At 35.1% G+C, this 27940-nt stretch overlaps 1 protein-coding gene across 1 annotated transcript; it reads right to left on the bottom strand.

The window, feature by feature from the left end:
- Positions 1-316: 316 nt before the first annotated feature.
- LOC149558614 (L-type lectin-domain containing receptor kinase IX.1-like) lies at positions 317-26996 on the bottom strand. The gene is made up of 5 exons (XM_089830959.1): positions 26707-26996; positions 25930-26566; positions 25398-25875; positions 24960-25299; positions 317-1211 (listed from the first exon to the last, which is right to left on the bottom strand). The coding sequence occupies exons 1-5, from the start codon at positions 26994-26996 to the stop codon at positions 317-319; spliced, it is 2640 nt and encodes an 879-aa protein (XP_089687085.1).
- Between the last annotated feature and the right edge of the window lie 944 nt (positions 26997-27940).

Below are 27940 nucleotides of genomic sequence, written 5' to 3'. Positions count from 1 at the left end.
CAACCTTACTTAGCAAATAATAAAAATATTTTCTTTTTTTGGAGATAATCTAACAGTATTTTGCTTACTAATACTTAATTATTGCATTAAATCGACTTGAAAATCTATTATAATTCTTCAACCATATAAGAAAAACCTTTTAATTGCATAATTAATTTTCAACCTCTTTTCTAGTTTGTTGGAGTTTATATTTTACCATACATTGGGAATGTGGCCAGTTCAAGAGGACCTAAGGTACCACCATAGATGGTTATTGGATAAGTGAGTGGAACATTTGGCACCTCTACTTCTAGTCTCAAAATGTTCATCACTTTTCTCATGCTTGGTCTCCACTTGGGATGTGGATGAGAACACAACAATCCCAACATGAGCACCCTCTGCATTTCATTTCATCATAATTCTCATTCAATCTCTCACTTGCTGCTGTCAAATTCTTTCCCTGCGAATGAAGATCCCAAACCCATTCCAACAGTCTCCATTCGTGCTCCTCTAAACAACAGTCCACCACGCACCTTCTACAAGCGATTTCCAAACACAGTACTCCAAAGCTGAACATGTCCCATTCACTATTGGGCTTGCGGGATACCACACATTCAGGTGTGATATATCCAACTGTTCCAGCCACAACGATTGATTTACCATTTCCGAAATCACCTGCAGTTAGTCTTGCAAGTCCGAAATCTCCAAGCTTTGCTCTGTACTCAGAATCCAACATTATATTGCTGGTCTTCATGTCCCTATACACCACACGCTCTTTGCAATCCTCTTGAAGATAAACAAGAGTTGCTGCTATGTCACAGACAATAACATACTGTTGTTCCCAATCCAAACAAGCTGTGTCAGAGAAAAGATATTTGTCCAGACTCTCGTTTGGAAAGAACTCGTAGATGAGAAGCAATTCACCCTTTTGAATGTAGTGGGACCACCCCAAGAGCTGCACAAGGTTATGATGTCTCAGCTTACTGATAATCATAACCTCCAAGATGTATTCCTTTTTGCCTTGTTTGGAGCACTGGGAGATCCTCTTCACAGCCACGGGCTCTTTTGTGCCTGGCAACACCCCTTTGTAAACATCGTCAAAGCCTCCCCCTCCAAGCCTCTCTTCATGCCTGAAATTATGAGTTGTAGCACTGAGCTTAACATGAGAGAATTTGTGCGGTCCTTTGCTGAACCATTTGTCCATCTCAATGTCTTCCTCCTCAGTACGACTTCTGCTTCTCCAATAACACAACCACATGAAGAGGGCAAATCCAACGACTACGAAGAGGTAGGCTAAGACTAATGCTATTAAACCATAATTATGATTTTTTTTTGGGGAGCACGAAAAGGGGAAGAATCAAAATCCCAAGAATAAAGAATACATTAAAATTACTAAACTACTTAGGACACTAAAGTTATCGAACATATTAACCTCCTTGAACCAATGGAGCCATTTTGAAATAGGTTCAATGAGGTTCAAAATCCAAGAGGGACTAAGATATAAACCTCAAACAAGAGTTGCATGCTATGGTGGGGTAGGAGGAAGATTGCTCTGTGAATGGCTAATTTGGAAAGTTGCAGAAAACCAGTGTGAATTGTAAGTAGTTTCATTAATTTGATAAGGGAATCAACGTTGAAAATGAGATGATCAAAATTGGCTTGTCCATCCTTATGATAGATGTCTCTATCTTAGAATAGAAAAATACCTCAAATGACAAGCGAAAAATTATTTAATGTATGGAAAATCAAAAGAACATTCACCTATAATATTTTTTAAGGACAAAAATATAATTTGGTGGAAAAAGCCATGAGCTATGTGACTCCACATTGTGGCTATTCCATTGTTCAGTAGTGGAAACTCTTCACGTTAAATACGATGATCTTAAAATTAAAAAAATAACTATCAAAGATCTATATTTGTGATTTAGTAATAACAAATATATACAGTCTAATTTTAAGAAAAATAATAGTCTTAAATGTATATGATTAAATAAAATAAACAAGATTACTAGTTGTAACTATATAATTTAGTATTACTGATTATGTTAAACAAAATGTTCAATAAGACAAGTATGAAGTAACATAAATGGATCATCTACTCGATCCTATTATGACTTAATGTGAATGCATTTGATCATTACCTAAACGATATTATGCACGAGATCTTTACTCAATCACCAAGAGATAATATAATTTGTAAGTATAAATTTCTGCATACTTAGTTTGGTATGAATAGTTTTGACTGAATGTGAGGACAATTACTTGTGTGAATTCAAGACATGAACGATTAATTTAATTTAGCACAAGTACTATGCAAGTGTATATGTAGGCATGTAAACTAGTTCACATAGTGAACCGATATACATACATACATGTACATATACATACAATCATCACAATTAGTTATTCTTGAATCTGGCTGAAGCTATTATATATGAACAAGAGATACATGTTTAGAAGGAGGAAAAAGAACATTTACATATGTACCTCTTCTCCCCTTGAAGAAAATTTTAGAGCAAGGGCACAAAAATCAAAAAGGCATGACACATAAATGAAATGCAATGATCACAATAGAATGACAAAAAATTCTTAGATCTCCACTAATCTCCACCAACATTCAAAGCTCTCCACCCTCACTTAGATCTCTCCACCCTCTTTCTTTTGTAGCTCTTCACAGTCAATCAAAAAAAATGAGAATGATTAATATCATCTTTTCTTTTCTTTTTTGTTTATAATCTATAATCCACAATCTAAAAGATCTCTAGGTATATATACATACATACATAGACACAGAGATATGTGTGTATGTATGTATATATACACATATATACATATACATACATACATACATACATACATACATACATATATATTGTTGGAAATGATTGAGAAAATCATGAATGAAGAGAAATGGAATTGGTAAAGAATGTTTCAATGATTATTTTGTCATTGATGTCAAACTTGTTACTTGTAGGAATGACAATTGCTTAAGTGATCTAAATACTATCCATTGGTTGATTGAAAAGGAGGTGGCAATCAATAAGATGTAACTAGAGTACCTAGAGAAAGGTTGAAGTTATGATGTTGTAATGAAGTATAAAGATCAGCTAAGCCATTGATGAAATAGTGTATTGATGACATATTCTAAGATACAGAGGATGGACACACTGAGATATATCAAAGATGTAAGGATTAACTAAGTTCATTTAAGAGAAATAAGCTAGCTAGTAAGTGCCAAAAAAATTCTCAGTTGAAGCCAAGTAAGTTCAACTTAGTGTGTGTCGAGTGATCTTTAGGTACTGAGCAGCCTTCAGGTGTCGAGTGAAGATCAGGTGCCGAGTAACATAGAAATACTATAGGTGCCGAGCGCTAGTAAAATAACAATAGAAACCGAGTAACATAGAAGGAGCCGAGCATTAGTAAACCAATGATGCTGAGTTGCTGCATTATTTGTTAAAGTCAAAGATTTTCCAGATCAGCAGGGACAAGGTTGTTACATCAAATTTTGTGAATTAGTTGGATGATAGGGATTGTGAGTAGATGTCACAAAATTCTATGTAATCCATGCAAACCATTTTCAAGGCGACTGCTATTGGATTTATCATGAAGTTTCTAGAAGAAGCAAATTGGAGGGAAAACAATGCCTTTTTCTCAAAAGATTTGGGCAAGAAATGAAGAACAAAACTTCTTTATAAGAAGTTATAGGTCAGAGATCAAATGCGCATGCATGAGAGGGAACTAGTCATAAGTGTGATCATGCGAAGAAGTCAAAAGGAGTAAGAACATAGCATCATGACTCTGAGTTGATCAAGTGACCATAGAATGCATTGGCATAACGAGTAAAAGAACTCAAGGAGATAGATCTTGAAGGGCGAACAAGCTGTCAACACTGCAAAGAAGGAAAAGCCAAGCAAAGAAGAGAACTGAAGAGTGATCTGAAATCTACACAGCTAGGGTTGCAATCTGTATCAGGTCAAAAACCTTCTAATACTTTCTTACCATTGTATTAGATATTGAAATCCTACATTGCTAGGTTAGCTTAATAGCTAGGTGGATAAGCCTTAGGAAAAGGATAAAGAGATCCCCAGGAGAAGGACAAAGAGATCCTCAAGAGAAGGATAAAGAGATCCTTAGGATAAGGATAAGAGATCCTTAGGAAGAGGATAGGAGATCCTTAGAGAGGGATGCAAGATTATTTTGAGAAGGTGACCATAAATCCCATGGACTTGGGTGAGCCTAACAACTCTAGATGTAAATCCTTTAACAGGGTGACATTCTAAGTTGAATGTTCTTAAATCCTTTAACAGGGTCACATCTTACAATATGTAAAGCTTTTAATAGGGCAGACCATCAGAAGTGGTTGAAATCAATTTCATAGTTATTTTGTGGGTATCATCCCCACCCTAGTTTTACCTTCTTATTCCTAGAGGGTTTCTGGGCCATCAAAATCTTTAGTGTTATGCTGTGATGAATGTTCACTTTTCATGATTGTTTAATGTTCAATTGCGTGCATGATAATCTCAGTTATGTGTCATTAAGGATTAGAAAAAAAAGTTTTATTGGACATAATTGGACCTTGGATAACTGATTCAGCCCCCCCCACTCTTAGTTATTCTAAATAATTCTAACAATTGGTATCAGAGCACACTATTGATTTGTTTCAAGGTACTAGCAACAAAAAGATTAAGATGTCCAAGAGAGAAGTTCCCAAGCTAAACAAAGACAACTTTGTTACATGGAAAAGTATGATGAAGCTACACCTTGGATCAATAGGAGACTATGTACAGACCTCAATTACAGTTGATCATGTAGACCCTGTAGGACCCCTCACTGTAGATGACATGAGCAAGAAGAAGGAGCACAATCAAGCAATGTTAGATATTGCTTCAGCACTAAGCTATGCCGAGTATGATGATATCAAAGGATGTGATACTTCATATTAGATGTGGGAAACATTATCAAGAATCAATGGAGGAGATGATAATGTCAAAAGAGCCAAAAGAGAGAGCCTAAGAGGAAAATTTGATGACATGAAAATGGAAGAAGGAGAAAATGTTGCTCAATACGGTGCACGAATGAAGGAAGTAGTCAGTGCCATTAGAAGTCTAGGAGGCCCATTAGCAAAAGAAATAGTATGTAGCAAATACTTGAGAACTTTTCTTCCCATCTATGCTATAAGAGTATCAGCCATCCAAGAACTAAGGTGTGTACCAGGCAACACAGTGACATTTGAAGGAATAATTGGAAGACCCACTGCTTTTGAGCTATCCAACTTTGACAACTACAAGCCAAAAAACTTTGAATCTGCATTCAAAGCCAAGATGACAATAAAAGATAATGATGAGGTGCAAACAAAGAAAAAGAATGGAAAATGAAAGTATGTATCTAGTGTCAATAGTATTGATGAAGATGATGTAGACCAATTGGAGGCATTACTAGCAAGAAGATTTCATAGAGGAAGAGGCAAATTCAAAGGTAAGCTACCAATTATTTGTTTCAATTGTAATGAAGTTGGTCACATTGTAGCCAGATGCACACAAAAGGAAAATTACAAGGATGGAGGCAACTTCAAGAACAAGAAAGAGGACAACAAGGACTACAGAGGTAAAGACGAAAGATGCTACATTGTTGAAGAAGACTCTGATGAGAATGATGATGAAGTAGTCTATGTGGCTATGAAAGATGAATCAGATGAAGATGAAGCAACTACCCTGATAACTTGGATGAACAAAAATGACAAATGGATCATAGATAGCTGATGCTCTCATCACATGACTGGAGACAAAAGGAAGTTCATTACCTTTACTCAATATGAAGGAAATAGTGTTATATTTAGTAACAATGCACCATGTTAGATCCAAGGGAAAGGTAGCATCAAGTTTACTGAAAAGATATCATGTGATAATGCATACCATGTTGAAGGACTGAATTATAACTTGTTAAGTGTCTCACAATTAAGCAACATAGGATACAAGGTTGAATTTGGAAATGGAATGGTTAAGATTTATAATTCTCAAGGAAGTCTAATAGGAAAAGGTGATCAGACTAAGAGTAATTTATTTTACCTTGACATGGAAGATGCTTCTTGTCTCATTGTTCACACTGATGATGTATGGTTGTGGCATAAGAGGCTATGTCATGTAAATTTTGACAATCTGATAAGCATCAACAAAATGAAGAAAGTCAGAGGACTACCAAAGTTGAAGGCACTTGATAACATCATGTGCAAACCAAGTCAACTAGGGAAGATGACCAAGTCAACTTTTGTTAGTGTAGTTTTTTATTTTTCCTATTTTGATAGGTTTTTCCTACACTTTTAATAATCTCGCTTAGGTTAATAAAGCATGTCTTATTAGGTTAATGGTTGTGAGGTGTCACCTTCCTACATGTGAGCATCCATTAGCTATCTTGGGAAGATACTTTGCTATCTTTAGTCCAATAGATGGTTGCTCCTCATTGGTTGGTGTTGCCACCTCCTCCCTCTTCCTAGCCTATATAAGCATGCTACCTGGCTTGTATTTGTATCTCTTGTTTTTGCATCCTCTTAATGCTATTGTGCTTCCAGCATTTGCATTACTCTCTTGGAGACTAACTCTATGATGCTATTTTGATTTTGTATCATTTGCATTCATAGTTTAGATATTTACTCTTTGCACTAGTTTTTTGGGTTATTAATCTTTTCAGATTCTAACATGGTATCAGAGCTTTTCTATGTACAAGAGTAGATTTTAGTTTCCTTATTTGAGAGATTCGGGGGGGGGCAAATAAACTTTATTGTAGTTTTTTGAAAAACAAAGTATGCTCTTCTCTTGCATCTTTGGATGATCTTGAGAGTCAGAAAAGTTTTGACAAAAATAGTTTTTCTCTGGGGTTTCAATCTCAAATTTGACAACCAACTTGCATATTTGGAATTTTTAATCAGTTTTGCAGGTTCCAGCATGCCATTGATGGACTTAAGAAGCTGATCCAGTGTTTGTATGTCATATTTTGATTGCTGGGGTCATTTTCTGATTTTTGGAGCCATTTTTTACTATTAAAGGCGTCTGATTTACACTACAGCAACATCTTCTGTTCATCAGCAAGAAAAACGCTTTCTAGGTTTTGTTCGCAGCCTCGAAAAACCATCTGGGTATCTTTTAGATTTTGCATGTAGGTTGTATATTTTTCAGAATCGAGCATGCAAAGCTACAGCCATACCCCTCTCCGTTGGCAGCTGCAGATTTGAATGCAGTTTTCAAATGTCTCGTTCTTGCTCATACGGACTCCGATTTTGATGATTCTTGTTATGAACTTGGCTATTTTTTTGTGCTCTATCCACTAGTTGAGTTAGTTTTTTATTTTCATGCATGAATTCTTCAGAAATTGCAGATTCTCAGCCATGACTGTGCACAGTTCTCGTTTTGGAAACTTCGGAGGATCATAACTTTCTCATACGACCTCGTATCGAGGTGATTCTTTTTACGAAAGTGCATGATTTTTCGAATAGATCGCAGTGGTGCTATTTGTTTCCTTGATTATTGTGCCCAAGTTTCACTTTTAGCATATGCTCTTCATGAGGGTTTGTAATGCATTGAAATCAAGACCACTAAATATCTCTTTCTAGTGGTAATTGTAAATGCACTAAAATAAAGTGCCAAATCATATTTCTTTGGGGGGGGTTCTTTGATTGAGTAAAAAGGGGGGGGGGGGGGGGGGGCATTGTCGTGGCTGGATTCTCTTCCTTTTAGCATTTCTTTGCATTCCTTCATCATGGATCAAACAAATATGCCCATCCTAACTCCATACAATTACTTTGAGTGGAAATCACGCATGACAATTCACTTAAAGAAAGCTGGATTAAATAGGATAACTATGAGACTTGAAACTGAACCTACTAAAGATGAAGACAAGCCTAATTGGTTTAACAAATGTGATGAGGCATATGGAACATTGTGTTTGTCTGTTTCTCTTGACTTGCTATTTCACATTGAGTCTTTGGATACACCAAATGAAGTATGGACAAAGATAGAGACACTATTTGGCACACAAGATTCAATGAGGGGTCATATGTTGGAAAATGAATTAATTAGTTTGAGTCCAGGCAATTTCAACACAATTCAAGATTTCTTCACCAAATTGAAATCACTAAGGCTGCAGTTAAAACAAGGAAAAAGAAAATAGCAAGGGGAAAGGAAAGGGCAAGGCCCTTTTTGCAGTCACTTCCTCACCATCCACTTGGGTTCTTGATTCGGGTACTTCACACCAAATGGCTTCATCTAAGGAAGAACTTGCATCCTTGGAGCCGTGTACTATGCCTTCTATTTTGATGGGTGATAACACTCTTGTTGAGGTGTGTGGGAGAGGGTTTGTTGATGTGGGGGATGGTACATTCCATGATGTTCCTTATGTACCCTCATTGTCAACTAATCTCCAATCGGTACACCAGATCACTCACACGTGTTTAGGCAAGTAGGTTGAGTTCACTCCTAGTTCAGTGGAGATATGTGAGTTGCACAATGATTCTACAGTTGCAGTTGGGAGAGCAGATCATCAGTCACGACTCTATATGTTTTCTCACTTTGTTCTTGATCCTCCTTTGACTGTTTCACTCACTCACTTTAATGATGTGAGCAGATTATGGCATGAGCGGTTTGGCCATCTTAACTTCCACTACTTGCATCAGCTTAACCAGCAAAGCATGGTCACAGGGTTGCCTTCTACTTTGACATTGGAGTCACTTGGAATACATGATGGGTCAGATTCACTTGAGCAGTCTTCTACCTCCACTTCTGATGCAGAGAGTGATTCAGAGGACTCACCTCCTTCCTCTCCTAGTCATCATTTACAGGTTGATGATTCTCCTCTAGATTCTCCATCTTTCGGTCCACTTTGGGCTAGACAGACCTTGCAGTTTACAGGTGATTGGGTTGGGGATCCATTAGACACCAAGCAGACTCGTTCACAATTCTAGGATGCTCTACATATCTTCATTGCTACTGCCTCAAATCCACAGTCCTTTCATGAGGCTTCTGGTATTTTTGAGTGGGATACAGCTATGCAGGAAGAGTATAGTTCCTTGATGAGGAACCACACTTGGGATCTTGTCCTTTTTCCTAAGGGAAGAAAACTTGTTCGATGCAAGTGGATCTACCGGACAAAATTTGCAAGCTTTGCTGGAGGTGCGGGATGCTACATCTTTTGGGGGGGCCTCTTCCTCTCACTTGGAGTCCTAATCTTCTTTGGGGAGTCTCTTTTCTCTCTCTTTTGGGGGAATTTTATGTACATGGGTACCTCATCAGGCTTGACTTGCCGGGACCCATTTCTACATTCACCTAAGCTTCACTTATGGGGGGGTGTTAGTGTAGTTTTTTATTTTTCCTATTTTGATAGGTTTTTCCTACAATTTTAATAATCTCGCTTAGGTTAATAAAGCATGTCTTATTAGGTTAATGGTTGTGAGGTGTCACCTTCCTACATGTGAGCATCCATTAGCTATCTTGGGAAGATACTTTGCTATCTTTAGTCCAATAGATGGTTGCTCCTCATTGGTTGGTGTTGCCACCTCCTCCCTCTTCCTAGCCTATATAAGCATGCTACCTGGCTTGTATTTGTATCTCTTGTTTTTGCATCCTCTTAATGCTATTTTGCTTCCAGCATTTGCATTACTCTCTTGGAGACTAACTCTATGATGCTATTTTGATTTTGTATCATTTGCATTCATAGTTTAGATATTTACTCTTTGCACTAGTTTTCTGGGTTATTAATCTTTTTCAGATTCTAACAACTTTCAAAAGCAAGACTTATACTTCCAATGAAGTATTAGAGCTAGTTCATACTAACTTTTGTGGTCCTATTGAAGTACAAAGCTACAAAGGTGACAGATACATAATGCGATTTGTAGATGACTATTCAAGGATGATGATAGTCATGTTCTTGAAACAAAGATCAGATGCATTCCAAATGTTCAAAAGGTACTTGGCAAGAGTTGAGAAAGAGACTGGAAAGAGTCTAAAATGTCTTAGATCTGACAGAGGAGGTGAATTCACATCAAGAGAATTTGAAGAGTTCTGCAATGAAAGAGGAATCAAAAGGCAGACATCAACACCTAGGACTCCACCTCAGAATGGTATAGTAGAGAGAAGGAATAGATCAGTTATTGACTATGCTAGAACTTTAATAATAGAGAAAAATGTTGCACTCAAGTATTGGAGAGAAGCTGTAAGTATTGCAGTCTACACACTCAACAGAGTTCAAGTTAAAAAAGGTACAAATGCAACACCTTTTGAGTTATGGTATGGGCATTCTCCTAATGTAAAATATTTCAAAATATTTGGATGCAAATTCTATATATATAAAGAGTCTAGAAATGGAAAGTTTGATGCAAAAAGTGAGGAAGGCACATTTCTTGGTTATTCTACTAGAAGTAAAGCTTATAAGTGCTTGAATATTAACACTAACAATTTAGTAGAAAGCACAAATGTGAAGTTTGATGAGCTTGCAGAAGTTCAAAGTGTTGAGGACACCAATAAAGCAGAAAAATACAAAACCTTCGTATACTTTTATGAAGGTATACCTAATAATGGTGAAGTTGCAACTCAGAATGATAATTAGCAACAAAATCTAGCATCTGCCGAGTCACAGACAGTGAATGCCGAACAATAGACACATTCAAAAGTTGAGCTACAGAATATAGAAAATGTTCATTCAGATTTAGAGAATAGCCAACAAGAAGAAAATGAACAATGCCTGATGAAAATATACATGAAGATTCAGATTCTGAAAGACATAATATGCAAAAAAGGAAAGAACCAGTATTGGCAAAGTATGTGAAAAGACATCATCCTGCAAATCAAACTATTGGAAATAAAGAGGTAGGACCAATGACAAGGAATAGACTCAGAAGTGAAACATGTCTGCTTAGCAAAATAGAACCAAAAATAGTAAGTGAAGCCATAAAAGATGATGACTGGTACAATGCTATGAAAGAAGAAATAGAACAAATTGAGAAGAACAAGACATGGACCTTAGTCTCAAGATCAGCTGACAAGAATGTAATTGGAACCAAGTGGGTGTTTAGAAACAAGTTAGATGAGAATGGTGAAATCACAAGAAACAAGGCAAGATTAGTTTGTAAAGGGTATGCACAATAAGAAGGACTAGACTATGGAGAAACTTTTCCTCCAGTTGCCAAAATTGAAGGAGTAAGGACCTTACTGGCATATGAAACCTTCAAAGGATTGAAATTCTATCAAATGGATGTTAAGTCAGCATTTCTAAATGGTATACTTGAAGAGGAAGTCTACATAGAGCAACCAGAAGGTTTTGTTGATGAAAAGAACAAAAATAAGGTATGCAAATTACATAAGGCTCTATATGGATTAAAGAAAACCCCTAGAGCTTGGTATGAGAGACTTCACAAGTATCTAGTGCAAATAGGATTTGAAAGAACTGATGATAACAACAACATGTACATCAAATCAGAAGAAGGTAAGGATATTCTTATATCTGAAATATTTGTGGATGATATAATTTTTAGAGGAAAGGAAGTACTTTGCAAAATTTTTGCTAACAAAATGAAACATGAGTTTGAGATGTCAATATTTGGAAAAATCAAATTCTTTGTAGGATTGCAAGTACATCAACTAAAACATGGTATATTTGTGACACAATCAAAATACATCAAGGAGATACTCAAGAAGTTTGGATTAGAAGACTCCAAACCTATAAGCACACCAATGGAAACGAGACATAAGTTATCTAAAAATGATGAATCAATTGAAGTCAATCAAACAATGTACAGATCCATGATTGGAAAACTACAATATGTTGTACATAGCAGATCAGACATAGCACTAGCAGTTGGCATAGTGGCTAGATTCTCTGCTAATCCTAGAGAAAATCATCTCATGGAAGTAAAAAAGATAATGAGGTATCTCAAAGGAACTGATGATCAATGTATACACAAACACAGATTGGGGAGACAACATTGTTGACAACAAAAGCACAAGTGGAGGAGCATTATTCTTAGGTAAAAGGCTAGTTACTTGAACTAGCAAGAAACAAACATGCACATCTCAATCCACTGCAGAAGCATAATATGTGGTAGCAACAGTCAATTGCACAAACATTGTGCGGCTTAAACATCTAAATTGAAAAGAATGAAAGAAGAGGTAACCGAACCTGTGATATTGTATTGTGACAATACAAGTGCTATAAACATATCCAAGAATCTAGTAATGCATGCAAAAACCAAGCATATTGCAATCAAGTATCACTATGTCAGAGAATTGGTGGAAGACAAACAAGTGAAGATGGAGTACATTCACACAAAAAAACAAACTGCAGATATCTTCACCAAACCATTGCCCAAGGATGCTTATGAATATCTTAGAGGCAAGTTGGGGGTAATGCCCCTAACTCAAGCAGTCTAAAGCAACATAGAAGCTACCTTGCATCAACAGGAGTAGATCATTGAAATATCAGAAGAATGATGCAAAGGATGACAACAGGAGCAGAAACTCTAGATTAGTCACAAGCATGGTGACAAAGGGAGAAAACATGAGATGCAAAGCTTATATTTAGCATGTTGAAGATGCTACATCTTTGGCATTCATGTCAAAGAGCGAGATATATGAGAAACTGATCAATACAAAACAAGAGGGATATATATATATATATATATATATATATATGAGAGATGTATATGAAAGAGGGAGATTTAGAAGAGTAAAGATGTAGCAGTCCAAAGGGAGAAGCAAAACAAAGGAATCAGTTTCAGTGGTAACTAAGTTGATCATTTGATCAATTTGGTTTGCCATCAATGCCAAAGAGGGAGATTGTTGGAAATGATTGAAAAGATCATGAATAAAGAGAAATGGAATTGGTAAAGAATGTTTCAATTATTGTTTTTCATTGATGTCAAACTTTCTACTTGCAAGAACGACAATTGCTTAAGTGATCCAAATACTATCCATTGGTTGATTGACAAGGAGGTGGCAATCAATAAGATGTAACTAGAGTATCTAGAGAAAGGATGAAGTTATGATGTTGTAATGAAGTATAAGGATCAGCTAAGCCATTGATGAAATAGTGTATTGATGACATATTCTAAGATACAAAGGATGGACACACTGAGATATATCAAAGATGTAAGGATTAACTAAGTTCATTGCAGAGAACCAAGCTAGCTAGTAAGTGCTGAACAGATTCTCAGTTGAAGCCAAGAAAGTTCAACTTAGTATACATGCCGAGTGAAGATTAGGTGTCGAGTGATCTTTAGGTACTGAGCAACCTTTAGGTGCTGAGTGAAGATTAGGTGCCGAGTAACATAGAAATACTATAAGTGCCAAGCGCCAGTAAAATAAAAATAGAAGCCGAGTAACACAGAAGGAGCTGAGCATCAGTAAACCAATGATGCCGAGTTGCTGCATTATTTGTTAAAGTCAAAGATTCACCAGATCAGTAGCGATAAGGTTGTTACATCAAATTTTGTGAATTAGCTGGATGATAGGGATTGTTAGTAGATGTCACAAAATTCTATGTAATCCATGCAAACCATTTTCAAGGCGAATGCTAATGGATTTATCATGAAGTTTCTAGAAGAAGCAAATTAGAAGGAAAACAATGCTATTTTCTCAAAAGATTTGAGCAAGAAATGAAGAACAAAACTTCTTTATAAGGAGTTACAGGTCAGAGATCAAATGTGCATGCATGAGAGGGAACCAGTCATAAGTGTGATCATGCAAAGAAGTCAAAAGGAGTAAGAACAGAGCATCATGAATCTGAGTTGATCAAGTGACCATAGAATGCATTGGCATAACGAGTGAAAGAACTCAAGGAGATAGATCTTGAAGGGTGAACAAGCTGTCAGCACTGCAAAGAAGGAAAAGCCAAGAAAAGAAGAGAACTAAAGAGTGATCTGAAATTTGCACAGTTAGCGTTGCAATCTGTATTAGGTCTAAACCCTTCTAATACTTTCTTACCATTGTATTAGATATTGAAATCCTACATTGCTAGGTTAGCTTAATAGCTAGGTGGATAAGCCTCAGGAAAAGGATAAAGAGATCCCGAGGAGAAGGACAAAGAGATCCTGAGGAGAAGGATAAAGAGATCCTTAGGAGAAGCATAAGAGATCCTTAGGAGGAGGATAGGAGATCCTTAGAGAGGGATGAAAGATTCTTTTGAGAAGGTGACCGTAAATCCCATGGACTTGGGTGAGCCTAACAGTTCTATGTAAATCCTTTAACAGGGTGACATTCTAAGTTGAATGTTCTTAAATCCTTTACAGGGTCACATCTTACAATGTGTAAAAATTTTAATAGGGTAGACCATCAGAAGTGGTTGAAATCAATTGCGTAGTTATTTTGTGGGTATCATCCCCACCTCAGTTTTACCTTCTTATTCCTGGAGGGTTTTTGGGTCATCAAAATCCTTAGTGTTATGGTGTGATGCATGTTTACTTTTCATGATTGTTTAATGTTCAATTGCATGCATGATAATCTCAGTTATGTGTCATTAAGGATTAGAAGAAAAAAAATTATTGGACATCATTGGACCTTGGATAACTAATTCACCCCCCGACCCCCCCAACCCCCCCCTCTCAGTTATTCTAAATAATTCTAACATATATACATATATATATATATATATACATACATACACATATACATATATATACATAAATGTATTTATACATGCATACATACATGAAAATCACAATTCACTTTCTAAGAGTTTACAATTGTTCAAAAAAATTAATGTTTTACAAGAAAATGCACCAAAAGAATTGTTAGCTTAGAAGCACAAACATAGTGTTGAAAAAATACAAAAAGTGCTTGACATGACAAGTCTACAAGTGAGGGTGTTGACCAAGCTTGAAAACTTGAATGCTAAAATCAAAGCTATTGATGATCAAACACCTATGCCAAAGTTACAACACATTGTGAAGTTGATTTTAGATATGGTAGAGGTAGATATTTAGAATTTTGACAATCAAAATGTAAGGCATGAGAGTGAAGAAGAAGGAGTGACTTTAGAAAGAGGAGGAGAAGGAGTGGCTTTAGAAAGAGACTGCATGACAGAAACAACAACTAGCCAGCATAAAGGATATTATGGGAGCCACTCGATAGAATCTAGGAAAGTGTTGTAGTAGGTACTATGACATTGGAAACACTAGTTAAATTGGTTTAGTTGCTGATTAGCTAGGTTGATTACTTCATTATTATATGATCCAATAGTAATATTAGTTATTATTTTGACATACATAAAAATATTATTATTCATTATACATACATACATACATGAAAAAAACAATGCACTTTCTAAGAGTTTACAATTGTTCAAAAAAATTAATGTTTTACAAGAAAATGCACCTGAAGAACTATTAGGTCATAAGAAAGAACATGGTGTTGAAATAGTACAGAAAGTGTTTGACATGAGAGGTCTGCAAGTGAGGGTGTTGACAATGTGAAGTTTATTTTAGATAAGGTAGAGGTAGATATTCAGATGTTTGATAATCAAAATTGAAGGCACAAGAGAAAAGGAGAAGGAGTGGCTTTAGAAAGAGAATAAGAAGGAGTGGCTTTAGACGGAGACTACATGACAGAAACAACAACTAGACAACATAGAGGATATTATGGGAGCCACCGGATAGAATCCAAGAAAGTGTTGTGATAGGTACTATCAAATTGGAATCACTTGCAAGTATCTTTGAGAATTTATAGTCCAAATATCAATTGCTTATAAGAGTGTTTCAAGTTTTGGCACAATCTCCCTGTGATGATCCCTAGTAACAAATGCTTATAAGAGTGTTTCAATGTTGGGAACCACTTCAACATCCTTTCCATGGTTTAGAGGTAATGTCATTATGGTAGAGGCTTCTACAAGGGAATGAGCCTCGCGATTATGGAATTTACATAGAAGAAGAACTTGCTTCTTCAACTCCTTACACTCAACTTTTCAATAAAGTTATTCTTCTAGTGGTGAGAATAGCTACTACAAATTCCTAGGAGCCAAGGGACCCTGAACCTATGCTAAATTTTCTAAAGACATGGGAGAAATCACTACCCTCTTTAGTACTTCATAACATTATGGATCATATAGTGATACCCAAATTAATAGCAATAGTAGATACTTGGGATCCTCACAAGGAGAGCATGCCAATACATGCATGGTTACATCCTTGGCTTCTATTGTTGGGCCAGTGTATGAAGCCTTTATATCCAACCATTCATTATAAATTGGAGAATTTTCTTCATGCCTGGCATTCAAGTGATTCATCTACATATGCAATTTTATCACCATGGAAAATTGTATGTGATCCTGCTAGCTGGGAATAACTGATTGTTCATTTTATTATACCTAATCTGATGATAGTTCTATAGGAATTTGTAATCAACCCAACTAATCAGCAACTAGACCCATTTAACTAGGCTATGGCTGCTTTCTTTCTAAAAATATATGCTATGATATGTTTTTGTAAATTTCTTGTGAACTCTGCCCATTTTTCCTGGTTTTCATTATTTTTCAAGGGATCTTGAGGTAAGCCACTTAGCATGGGTTGAGTGATTTTTATTGTTTTATTATTTGGTATTCTAGAATATGTTTGTAGCTAGATCATTTTTTTTTTATGCTAAGATGTAATAAGAATCTTAAAAAGATCTCTAAATATGCATGTTTAGAAGGAAAAGAAATGACCATTTACTTAGCCCTTGAAGAAAATAGCAAAGCAATGGCACAAAGATCATAAGGGCATGCCATGGCAAAAGAATCATAGAGCAAGGGCACAAAAATGAAATGAAAAGATCACAAAGGCACAACAACCAAATTGTAGAGCACGGGTATCACAATTAAATGTAGAGATCACAACAAAAAAATCACAGAGAAAGGGCATGACAACGAAATGCAAGGATCACAACAACAAAATGCACCAATCATAAGGGCATAACAATGTTCACAACTCTCCACCCTCTTTCGTGCGCAACTCTCCACAATCAAAATAAATGGGGAATGATTTATGTTGTGTTTTTTTAATACTCACGGGTGCGTTGGTATTATGACACCAACATTGGTATTGCGAAGATGTCGAGGAAAATTGTAAAAAAAATAAAAATCACCACAAGTATAACATCATCACAAATTTCCATCGCAATTTGACCCCAAATTTTGTAGTGTTTGTGAGAACAAAATATGAGGTTCTTATTATCTCCATAAATGTTGAATTACAAAATTTTGATATACAATATGCAAACCCACATGGGTGCCTTCTTTACAACAAGACATATATGTAAATTGTCACCTTGAACTATCCTAGACAACCTAGAGGTCTTCCTTATATAGGAAAATTTTTACCACCTGAGAAGGTTCTAGATACTAAACCCTAACCCTTGAGGCCGACAAAATCTAAAATTAGATATAGAGTTTGTTTGAAAAAATTACAAATTTTTTTTCAAGATTTTTGGGTAGCCCAACTTCTGAAGACTATACATTATGAGCCATTGAGTTAATTGGCTAATAAGACCCCATTCCAGAATCCTTAGATTCTATTCTACACCTCTTGACTTGTGCAAGCTCCATTCAACTGAGTTCTAAACCCCATCTAGAGCCTCTAAGGATGTTAAAACTAAGTCTAGAAAGTTTTTGTACCAAAATTTCACACAAAAAGCCCACAACAAACATATGATTACTCATGATATGGAAGTGAGCCTCAACACACATACTGATATATCCAGGGTGAATTTCCACCTCTGAAATTAGAACACTTCGAGCTTGTATGTTTGACTTACTAAGTAGCAAGCTTCCACAAAAACCAACTTTGCACTGAGAAAACCCTTATTCAAGAGACACAAATGAAATTTTCTTCGGATAATGAAAGATTTCTCTTATGGCCACAATTCTTCTACATCAATAAATATTTTTCTCGACAGTGTGAAAATAGAAAGAACTAAACTCCCAAGAAAAAAATAATGTATAGTGGAAGCCGAAGTGCCAACCTTGATTTTTTGTGGTAGAAAATTTGTGAGCTCTATGTCATATTGGTTATAAAATTACTTTTTTGGTTTTTGTCTATTGGTTGTAAGAAATACATAAAGCCTCTTTGCTATGTCATCATAATCTACCCATGCATCTAGTTTGCTTTCTTGATAAATATTGATTCCTTAGTCATATAAGGATACATCTACATGAGAAATGAAATAAGAATAGAAAAAATATATCATAGATAAAGAAGAAATGGTTGATAAAAAAATACTAGACAAAATAGTAGCACAAGGAGAATTGATTTGAAACTGAAAAGAATTTTGAGTCCTTTTATGAGAAATTCTACCATTGAAATAATTTTATTCACATTAATTCCCATGTGGTTATCACTTTGGTCAAAGGGATCATTTTGGAAAGTGTCCAATTCCATGACAAATTGGATTGAAAGCATTAGCATTTGTGATGTGGTTAAAGAGACCAAGCCATTGGCCTATATTGGCTTGGCCTATATAGTTTATTAGGAACTTATAATCAAAAGGGGGGAGGAATAAAGAGAGTCTATCATTGTATTGGAATGATTTATACTTTCTTGTGGAATAAAGAAAGAAACAATGAGAATAATAATTAGCCAGAAAAAAAGAGTTCTCATTTGAGAGAGAAATTGGTAGGTTGTGCTGACATTACAGTCATGTTTGTTATTAGTTACATACACTTATTCAGATTGTAAGAATCTACCAAGCTTATTGTATAGTTAATAGTGTTAACCAAGCATTTTAGTTGCTACTAAGTTCTATAGTTGCTACCGAGTCCTTTGGATAGTTTTCAGTTTGTGCCAAACAGTTACTACAAAGTTGTTGATCAATAGAGTAAATCAAGCATTTCAGTGTATGCCAAGTTTACTAGTGCAAACCAAGTTGTGTACTGCTTACCAAGTTCATAGTTGATGTGATGTGATTCTAGTGTTAATTGAGCTACTCGCTATTAACCAAGTGACTCAGTTTATATTGAGCTTGTAGTGATAGCATTGACTAAGCTATGTAGTGTGAATCGAGTGATTCAATTCATACGCTGAGTTTCACAGTATTCATTGAGTCACCAATGCAGACCATGTTCAAGACTACTTGGAAGTGATTAGTATGGATTGAGCTTCTACGTCTACTGAGTGCATGATGATGCCAAGCATTGATAGTGGATGCCCAGTATTGGAACCTCACCGAGCTAGTCTTCAGAACCTGAGTTTCTACACTTTGGCCGACTCTGTGATTTTTGTGTAAACTTGTATTGTGGCCAAGTTTGTAATTTTGTAATTGGATTGGTATATATGTAACATATTGCATCACATCTAAAGGAATGAATGGAAGTATAAAATAATAAGAGAAGAGCATAAGAATGAATTAAAAAGGCTACAATAGTATAAAGAGCAACAAAGATTTATCTATCATAGCAAGGTGATTTGTACACTCAGAGGAATCTCATATAGCAAACCAATTTACAAATCAGAGATTACCCACTATTTCATCCTGACAGGTGGATCAGTCAAATCCTTTAAAAAGGTAGAGCTAACAGTCTTTTGTAAATCTCTTTACTGAGTGCATACTTCATTGTATGTTTGTAAATCCTTTTTCAAGGTGGATCTAGCAGTCCTTATTGATCCTAACAAGGTAGATCATCAGAAGTGATCATTGTAAGCCTTAACAGGCCAACATTATATTGCAGTACTAAAGCTTGTAGGTATCATCCGCACCCCAGTTTTACTTTCTATTTGGAAGGTTTCTAGGTCACCAAAATTGTGTCTCAAAAGTGTTATGAATACTTTAATGTTTTTAGTTTCTCATGCATAGAATTAAATCATAATACTCATGAAGGATTAACTGCTAATTAAGGATTAAGTTTTATTGGTTACTGATTCACCCCTCCCCTCTTAGTAACTTAGCCTATCATGATATTTCTAACAATTGGTATCAGAGCTTTGTGGTTCTCAAAAAAAGAAGTTTAATAGCTTGAGCAAAGATCAAAAGCAATGGACGTATTCAAAATTGACAAGTTTATTGACAACGAGAAGCTAGATTTGGAATTGGCTATTGGACAACTCAAGAAAGAAAAAGAGTAACTCTCTCAACCCTTGAAAATAGGAAAAGATCTTGCAATCCAGATGAATGATCAACTCTATGTTGAAGAAAGAATTGAAGACATCCACTCATGTAATTTAGGTGAAGCTGATGAAGCAATCAAAGAACTATTTGAAAAGAATAGTACTCTTCAAGAAGAAGTAAGAAAACTAAGAAGAGAGCAAGAAATTCAGTCAATAAGATTGTGTGAAGTCATGGAAGAGAAAAACAAGATAAGAGAAGAGATAGAAGGAAAGAATAATGAAATTTAGCACCAATATCTTCAGTGGACAGACTTCATTGATTAGCTCACCAATGCAAATGAAGAATTCATGAATCTAATATCAGAGAATGAAAGATTGCAGAATAACCTAAACACTAAAAGGAAAACCAGTTGAATCCAATAAAATGTTTTTTGGGTTTCTTCTCCATTTGAAACCTAAACTAAGATATTGAATCCAATAAAATGTTTGTTGGGTTTCTTCTCCATTTGAAAGTTGCACATGAGAAATTTGACGATTTGAGATAGGAAGGGACAATGACACAAAGTTTCCAATTCTTTCTAGGGTGAAATTCATTTCATAAGGAAATGTGAAGAGGGGGATTTGTGCTTGTACTTCAAGAATGACATCACCAAAAAATGCAAAAAAAGAGTAGAACAAAAGAAGAGATGAGATGTTTGTCATTTGGGAAATGATTTCCTTTTCCTCTATTATTGGTCTTAGACGACTGCTATGTTTTCAAATCCCATGGAGGAAAAGGACATAATATCTTAAAACCTAAAGTATCCATGATAAAATGAGATGGTTTAGTTAAAAATAATTAACAATAAAAATTTAATAATTTTTTTCTTCAGCTGGTCAAATAAATTTTTGTATGGTAGTGGGGAATGAGCTTTGGAAATTGGATGAGTAGCAGAATACTGTGTCAATTGCTTAGTTATGTTCTTCATTTCTATGTCGTATTACATCAAGACAATTTTTAGTCAAGACTAACTCCATTTGTTGTTTGTCTTTGAATTATTGGTACCTCATACACACATGTTCGATAATTTAATCTCTTTTAATGAAATAGAATGGTAAAAATAATATACTAACAAAATATTAATATATTTATTAAATGTTCTTGTGGAATAAATCTGGATGGTAAAAGTTGGTATTAAGGTTATTAGAGAGAAAATTGATTTATCAACTTTATTAAAGTTATTTAATTATAACCATAATTTGAATTATGTATTTTTATTGCTATGAATGAGTTAGAAATGTTTAGAAGATTTATGAAAAGGAAATAGTTCTAATTTTGAAATACTTCACTAATGGATTTTTAAAATGCTTATTTAGCAAGATAATTTGTTAAAAATATTCCAGCAAATAGAAATATAATAAAAATGTAAAATTTTAAAATTTAAAGAGAAATGAAGAATTTAACCCACTAAAAATATAATTTTCCAAAAATACACTTGAAAATCCTTATTAAAAATAAAAATGAAACCAAGAACAAAGATAAAAACTTAGACCAAATAATTTTTCAATCCAATTCACCTACCTTCAAACCTTCCTCAACAAGACTTACCACTCTCAACCATCCTCCAATCCAATTCAATAGCTTTCCTAAGAGCCATAAGAATATTCAAAGTTTCTATCTAATCATTGTAAGCAATACCCATTGTATAAGAGAGAACAAAATATAGAAGACAAATCATTTGCACAATCGTCATCTCAAGCTACAATGACTTGTGTCTTTGTGTGATATAACATCAAAATTAGTATCTTGAAATTTAGCTAAATCAACATGAATTTAGTTTGACCATTTTTTTTTCTTGTAGTTCAAGTTTTAGATCTAAAAATGAAAAAGTAAATTAGTTAAATCAAATCAAGCTACAATTATAATTTTAAGTAAAGTTTAGTTTAAATTAAATTAATATTGGTTATTTTTGTCATCTATTGAAGTTATATATTTGCATCATTCAAGTAATTAAGATAGTCTTATATATATAATTTTAGCTTTATTGAGTAAAATAAGAAGAAATATTAATATAATTTTAATGTAATGTTATTTGTTTTTCACTTATTTAAATATGCATGTTTATCTCATATATGTAATCTTAATATTCAAATAATATTTCTAGAGATATGCTTGATTCCTTAAAGAGATACATACATTCCACATTATACTAAAATATTGACAGATTGAAATTAATTTTTTTTATTCTTTGTCCCTTGAAAGTAATATCGACATATGTTGATGAAAGTCAATTTCCAAACCCTATTCAGACACAAACAACACTTCCATCAAAGGTCCCAACCACTAAAAATATAACAATGACTCATTAACAATACATGAATTCATGCTTTGCTACTACTATGATAGTGACCTTACTACTAGATAAATGATATAAACTCTCAAAGACAAGAACATAAAAAGAAGAATAATAAAAAGTTTTGTCTAAGACAAAGATATTTTTGAATCAAACATACAAGTTTCTTTTGCACAGGTTTTATTTATTTATTTCCTTAAAGTTTTAGTTGTAGCATTTAGCTTGGCATGAGAGAAACTCCACTAAGCTATTTTTCCATTTGGTATAGAATGATAGAAATATAGCATCAACATCTGTTGGATTTGCATGAATTCACAAAATAATATGAGAATAAATTTTTTTATACCTTAATAAATTGAGCATAATTGGGAGGCTAATGGTATGATATATACAAGACATCTACCAAGGTTTAGACCCTTAAAGGTCGATATAGGCCAGGTTTAACCCCTAGGCTAATTTGATGCACATGATCCCCTTGTATGTGTTTTCTTAGTAAATAATATTTGTAGTTTAGATTCATGCTTACTCAAATCGTTGTAGTGTACTTAAAGAGTTTGAGATGTCTACATCTATATATGCTAAAATATTTCCATCAGAAAAAAAAAACCACAAATAAACTTCATTAAAGAAAAAAGAAGAAGAGAGAGATTGGGAATCTTAATACACTAAGGATGTTGAGACTTCCCCCTTAATATTATGGTGAAGGAAGCAACAATTTTATGTTAATGAACTCTATTGGCAATACTTACGTCAATGTGAATCCCTAGAGTGAAGTAAGTTCTTTTTATATAGTTTTCTTTTTTAGAAAAATTTTGTATGGCTCCTCAATAACAAATAATTGATGTCTTTTAGATATATAGAGAAAGGAAAAACAAACAACTTTCATTTTGAAATATAAAATTAAATTATATGTACAATTATTTTTGGCTCTAAGATCTTGTTTTACCTCTATATCTATATTATCAAAATATTTTTAGAGTATGTTTATATATAATGGCATGATTAAAATTTGATTATTAATCAAAGCTTTAGGTTGGTCTAAGAAGTTGTTTTTGTAAATGAAAACTAATAGATGTTAAATAATTGCACATATTGTAAACCAAGAATTTTTTATATCCTAATTAATCATGTGTATAATCAAATATACCATCATGAGATGCTACTAAGTTATTCTATGTAAAATGTGCTTTTTTTTTTCCAAAAGGTCATCAATTTCTTGCTAGCATTAATGAATATAAGAAGCTCCTTCCTCATATTGATCAAGGTCCATATCATTCATCTCTTGATAGTTTCTACCCATTTTGGATGACTCTTCATATTTTAGGAACTTGTCTCATTAGGATTAAAACAATCCTACCACCTTCTTCACAAAATAATACTACTATTATCATTTCCTAATTTTCGAAAATGGACTCACCATACCAACCTATTTAGAAATCTACAAAAATATCTCCATTAAAACTCTTTGCTCATCTGGAACAAGTCAAATCTCCCATGTCCAAAAAAAATCTCAATCTAGTTAGGGATTGGGTTTCTTGTTAAGAGAAATAATTCCTTGGAGCCAACTATACATCTAGCACAAAGACTTTACAGAAAAATATAATTTAAAAAAATAGCATGCATTGTTATACTCAGCTTAAGAAAGATTAGAAACTATCAACAAACACAATTTTCAATATCAGAAGCTTAAATGGCTTTTCATGGCCCATATTTCTCTTTTGTTGTTCTTGTTGTAAATTTAATATTAGGCAAAATCCTACAACACAATAGTAAATTGTGAGCCTCATATTTGGGAGGTTTTGGTAATAACAATAATTAATTACAACACATAATAATAATTAATCTTGTCTTTGGCCTCTTACTGATCAATTTTTTAAAAATTACTATTAACAGTATTCTTACTTTCCCCTTAAGTGAAAGCTCTATTTACATTTATTTTTTGCATTTTATTGTGTCTTTGTGGTTGCCTAAAAGATATATTTTGTGTAGTACAAAAAAATGGAGAGTTATTATTTCTTCTTCTAATTTCTTCTTGTCACATACACCTTCTTCGTATTCAAGTTATTTTTTTCTTTTTAAATTTCTCCTTTTATGGTTAAATATGGATGACCTCATCGAACTCCCCATGCTTCTTGAATATAAAAGCCTCCTTTACCTCCCATGTTTCTCATGTCCTTTATCATTTTATTCTCTTTTATTTCTTACATCTTCTTTCCGTGAATTAATTCTAAATAAATTATACTTTATTAAATATACTACTGAGCTTAAATAAAATTATTTCACATTATACAAATTAGTTTTATAAAACAAAGATCAAATCACTGGACTAATTACTCATATATAACTCAAGAAATTGCTTAAATTAATAATGAAGATTTGCAGCCAATAGTATTTCGTAATTTTTTTTTTTAAAATTTTTTTTTAAATTTGGTAATCTAGCATTATTTTACCTCACGAGTGGTAGGGCTAATGCTTAATTATTGGATTAGATTGACTTCAAAATCCGTTATAATTCTTCAACCATAAAAGACAAATACCTTTATTGCATCAATACTTTTTAGTACCTTTTCTAGTTTGTTGGAGTTGATATTTTACCATACATTGGGAATGCAGGCAGTTCAAGAGGACCTACGGTGCCACCATACATGGTTACTGGATAAGTCAGTGGAACATTGGGCACCTCTGCTTCTTGCCTCAGAATGTGGATCACTTTTCTCATGCTGGGTCTCGCCTTGGGATGTGGATGAGAACACAACAATCCCAACATGAGCACCCTCTCCATTTCATTTGCATCAAAATTCCCATTCAATCTCTCATCTACTGCTACCAAAATCGTTCCCTTCGAATGAAGATCCCAAACCCATTCCACCAGTCTCCACCCGTGCTCCTCTAAACAACTAGAGCCCACCACGTGACTTCCGCAAGCAATTTCCAAACACTCTGCTCCAAAGCGGCCAGGCTTATCCAGCACACACGAACCATTGACTATTTGTGGTTTTGTGTGGGCCCAGTCACTCCTAGCCAATAATTTGGGCCACTGTTATGCATTGGTCCACTGCTATTGGCTAGCAGTGACTGGGCCCACACAAAGCCTGAAATATTCAACGCTTTGTGTGTGCCGGTTAAGCCGTTCGCTCCAAAGCTGAACACGTCCCATTCACTATTGGGCTTGAGGGATACCACGCATTCAGGTGCGATATATCCAGCTGTTCCAGCGACAACAGTTGATTTACCATTTCCAAAATCACCTGCAGTTAGTCTTGCAAGTCCAAAATCTCCAAGCTTTGCTCCGTACTCGGAATCCAACATTATATTGCCGGTCTTCACGTCCCTATGCACCACACGGTCTTTGCAATCCTCATGAAGATAAACAAGAGCTGCTGCTATGTCACAGACAATAATATACCGTCGTTCCCAGTCCAAACAAGCTGTGTCAGAGAAAATATACTCGTCCAGACTCCCGTTTGGCAGGAACTCGTAGACGAGAAGCAATTCGCCCTTTTGAATGCAGTGGGACTAACACAAGAGCTGCACAAGGTTACGATGTCTCAGCTTACAGATAATCGTAACCTCCGAGATGTATTCCTTTTTGCCTTGTTTGGGACGTTGGGAGATCCTCTTCACGGCCACGGGCTCTTTTGTGCCTGGCAACACGCCTCTGTAAACATCGCCGAAGCCTCCCCCTCCAAGCCTCTCTTCATGTCCGAAACCATGAGTTGCAGCGCTGAGCTCGGCATGAAAGAATTTGCGCGGTCCTTCGCTGAACCATTTGTCCATCTCAATGTCTTCCTCCTCAGCACGGCTTCTACTTCTCCAATAACACAACCGCACGAAGAAGGCAAATCCGGTGACTGTGAAGAGGCAGGCTAAGACTGATACTATTAAACCATAATTATGATTCTCTTTTGGGGGAGCGTGAAAAGGGGAAGAATCAAAATCCCAAGAATAAAGAATGTGCTGTTCTAATGAATGCGCACTTGTGGACGCTGAAATACCCACCTTGATTTTCTGGGGAAGAAACTTTGCGAGGTCAATGTCATGTGATAAAATTTGTGTTTCTGGTTTTTGTCTGTTGGTCGTAAGAAAGACGTGAAGCCTCTTTGCTATGCCATCATAATTTATCCATGCGTCCAGGTGGCTTGCGAAATGAATACTGATTCCTACGTCATTCCGCAAAGATACATATGCCTGAACAAGAGCAGAGAAACTAATATCACAAATCAAGAAGAAGAGATTGACGGAAACAACTAGAAAAACTAGATTTACAAGGTAATTGGATTTGAAAAATTGAGGTCCCTTAATGAACAGATATACCTCTGAAACAATGCCGTTCACATCAATTCCCACGTGGCTGTTATCTGGGTCAAATGGATCATTTTTGAAGTGTTGAACTCCACGGCAACAATTTGATTGGAAGGGTTACCATCTGTGGTGTGGTTAAAGAGACCGAGCCATTGCCCTGTCCAGTTTACCGTTGGCTCAGAGTCGAAAGGGGCGAGGAAGAAGGCAATCCCGTCGCCGTAATTGGATGACTCGTAATCACTCGTAGAAACTTGAAAGTGAAAATGAGAAGAGAAATTAGCGAGAAAGGAAGAGGAGTTGTCCTCCCAGAGAGAAATTGGCTGATTGTAAGTCATCCACGCGAATGTCCCCTGGCTTTCGTCTCCTTAAATTGAGAGTACCGAGTAAGAAATTATTTGATGATTTAAGATGGGAGGGATAAGTGATCCAAATTTGGTGACTCCTTTTTCAAGAGGAAACACGAAGATATGGCTTTGTGCGAATACGACATGATGACCAGCAAAAGCAAAACAAGGGCAGGCCATGAACAACAGAGATGAGATGTTTGCCATTTCAGGCAATGAAATTCATTTTCTTCTGCTATTGCTGTTGTTTGTAAGCCGTCTTCTTTGTTATTGACTCCCGCGGAGGGAGAAAAATGACACAAAAGTTTAAAACCCCTAATTAATATGACGAAGGCTGGTTAAAAACAAAAGTTGGCTGAACTATTTGGAAATTGAACGACATTGGAAGAGCAAGCAGCAAATAATTTTTTTATTGAATTATTCGACCAAACAAGTTTCTTGAGCGTACCTGTTCGGGATGAGCTTTGGAAAATGCACGAGGTGTATCGACTACTCCGTCAATTGCTCGGTTGTCTCCGCCCTCTCTAAATCAATTCGTACTTGCTCTTTGTTTTTGAGTTTTTTTTGTTACCTCCCAATTTGAAACCAAAAGTCTGTAATTATTTAATCTCTTACGAATCATTTGTAAGATCAACCTTTCCACTTGTTGCTTACACTATGTGGCATTAACAAAATAGAAATGCTAAATTCTATCTAAATTAGTTTGGACATTTTTTCTTTTGAGACAAGAAGGTTCCAAACATTTTTTAAATTTTAAATTTCAAAACATAAAGTAGAATAGTTTAAATAATCCAAGCTACTATACAAACTTTAAGTTCACTTTAATTGTTAATGAAATTTGTAATGTTTATTTTGGTCTTGTGTGAAGTTTTACAAAAGATCTTTCAACTATTTAAGATAGTTCTATGTGTTCAAATTTCACTTTTATTAAATAT

This window comes from Cupressus sempervirens, chromosome 5, assembly GCF_028749045.1.
Source record: "Cupressus sempervirens isolate cs-2001-9-10 chromosome 5, ASM2874904v1, whole genome shotgun sequence".
NCBI classification, from domain to species: Eukaryota; Viridiplantae; Streptophyta; class Pinopsida; order Cupressales; family Cupressaceae; genus Cupressus; species Cupressus sempervirens.
The sequence above is the reverse complement of the archived record's forward strand: the minus strand, read 5'-3'. Positions and strand labels throughout refer to the sequence as shown.

Bases quoted from the DNA above. Each gene is read 5' to 3' on its own strand.
- LOC149558614 (XM_089830959.1), bottom strand. From the start codon at position 26,996: ATGACTTACAATCAGCCAATTTCTCTCTGGGAGGACAACTCCTCTTCC. The intron at 25,300-25,397 runs GTGGCCCAAATT...GCTTTGGAGCAG, and splicing joins CAGTGGACCAATGCATAACA to AGTGTTTGGAAATTGCTTGC. The intron at 1,212-24,959 runs GTATGGTAAAAT...TTGGAGAAGCAG, and splicing joins GAACTGCCTGCATTCCCAAT to AAGTCGTACTGAGGAGGAAG.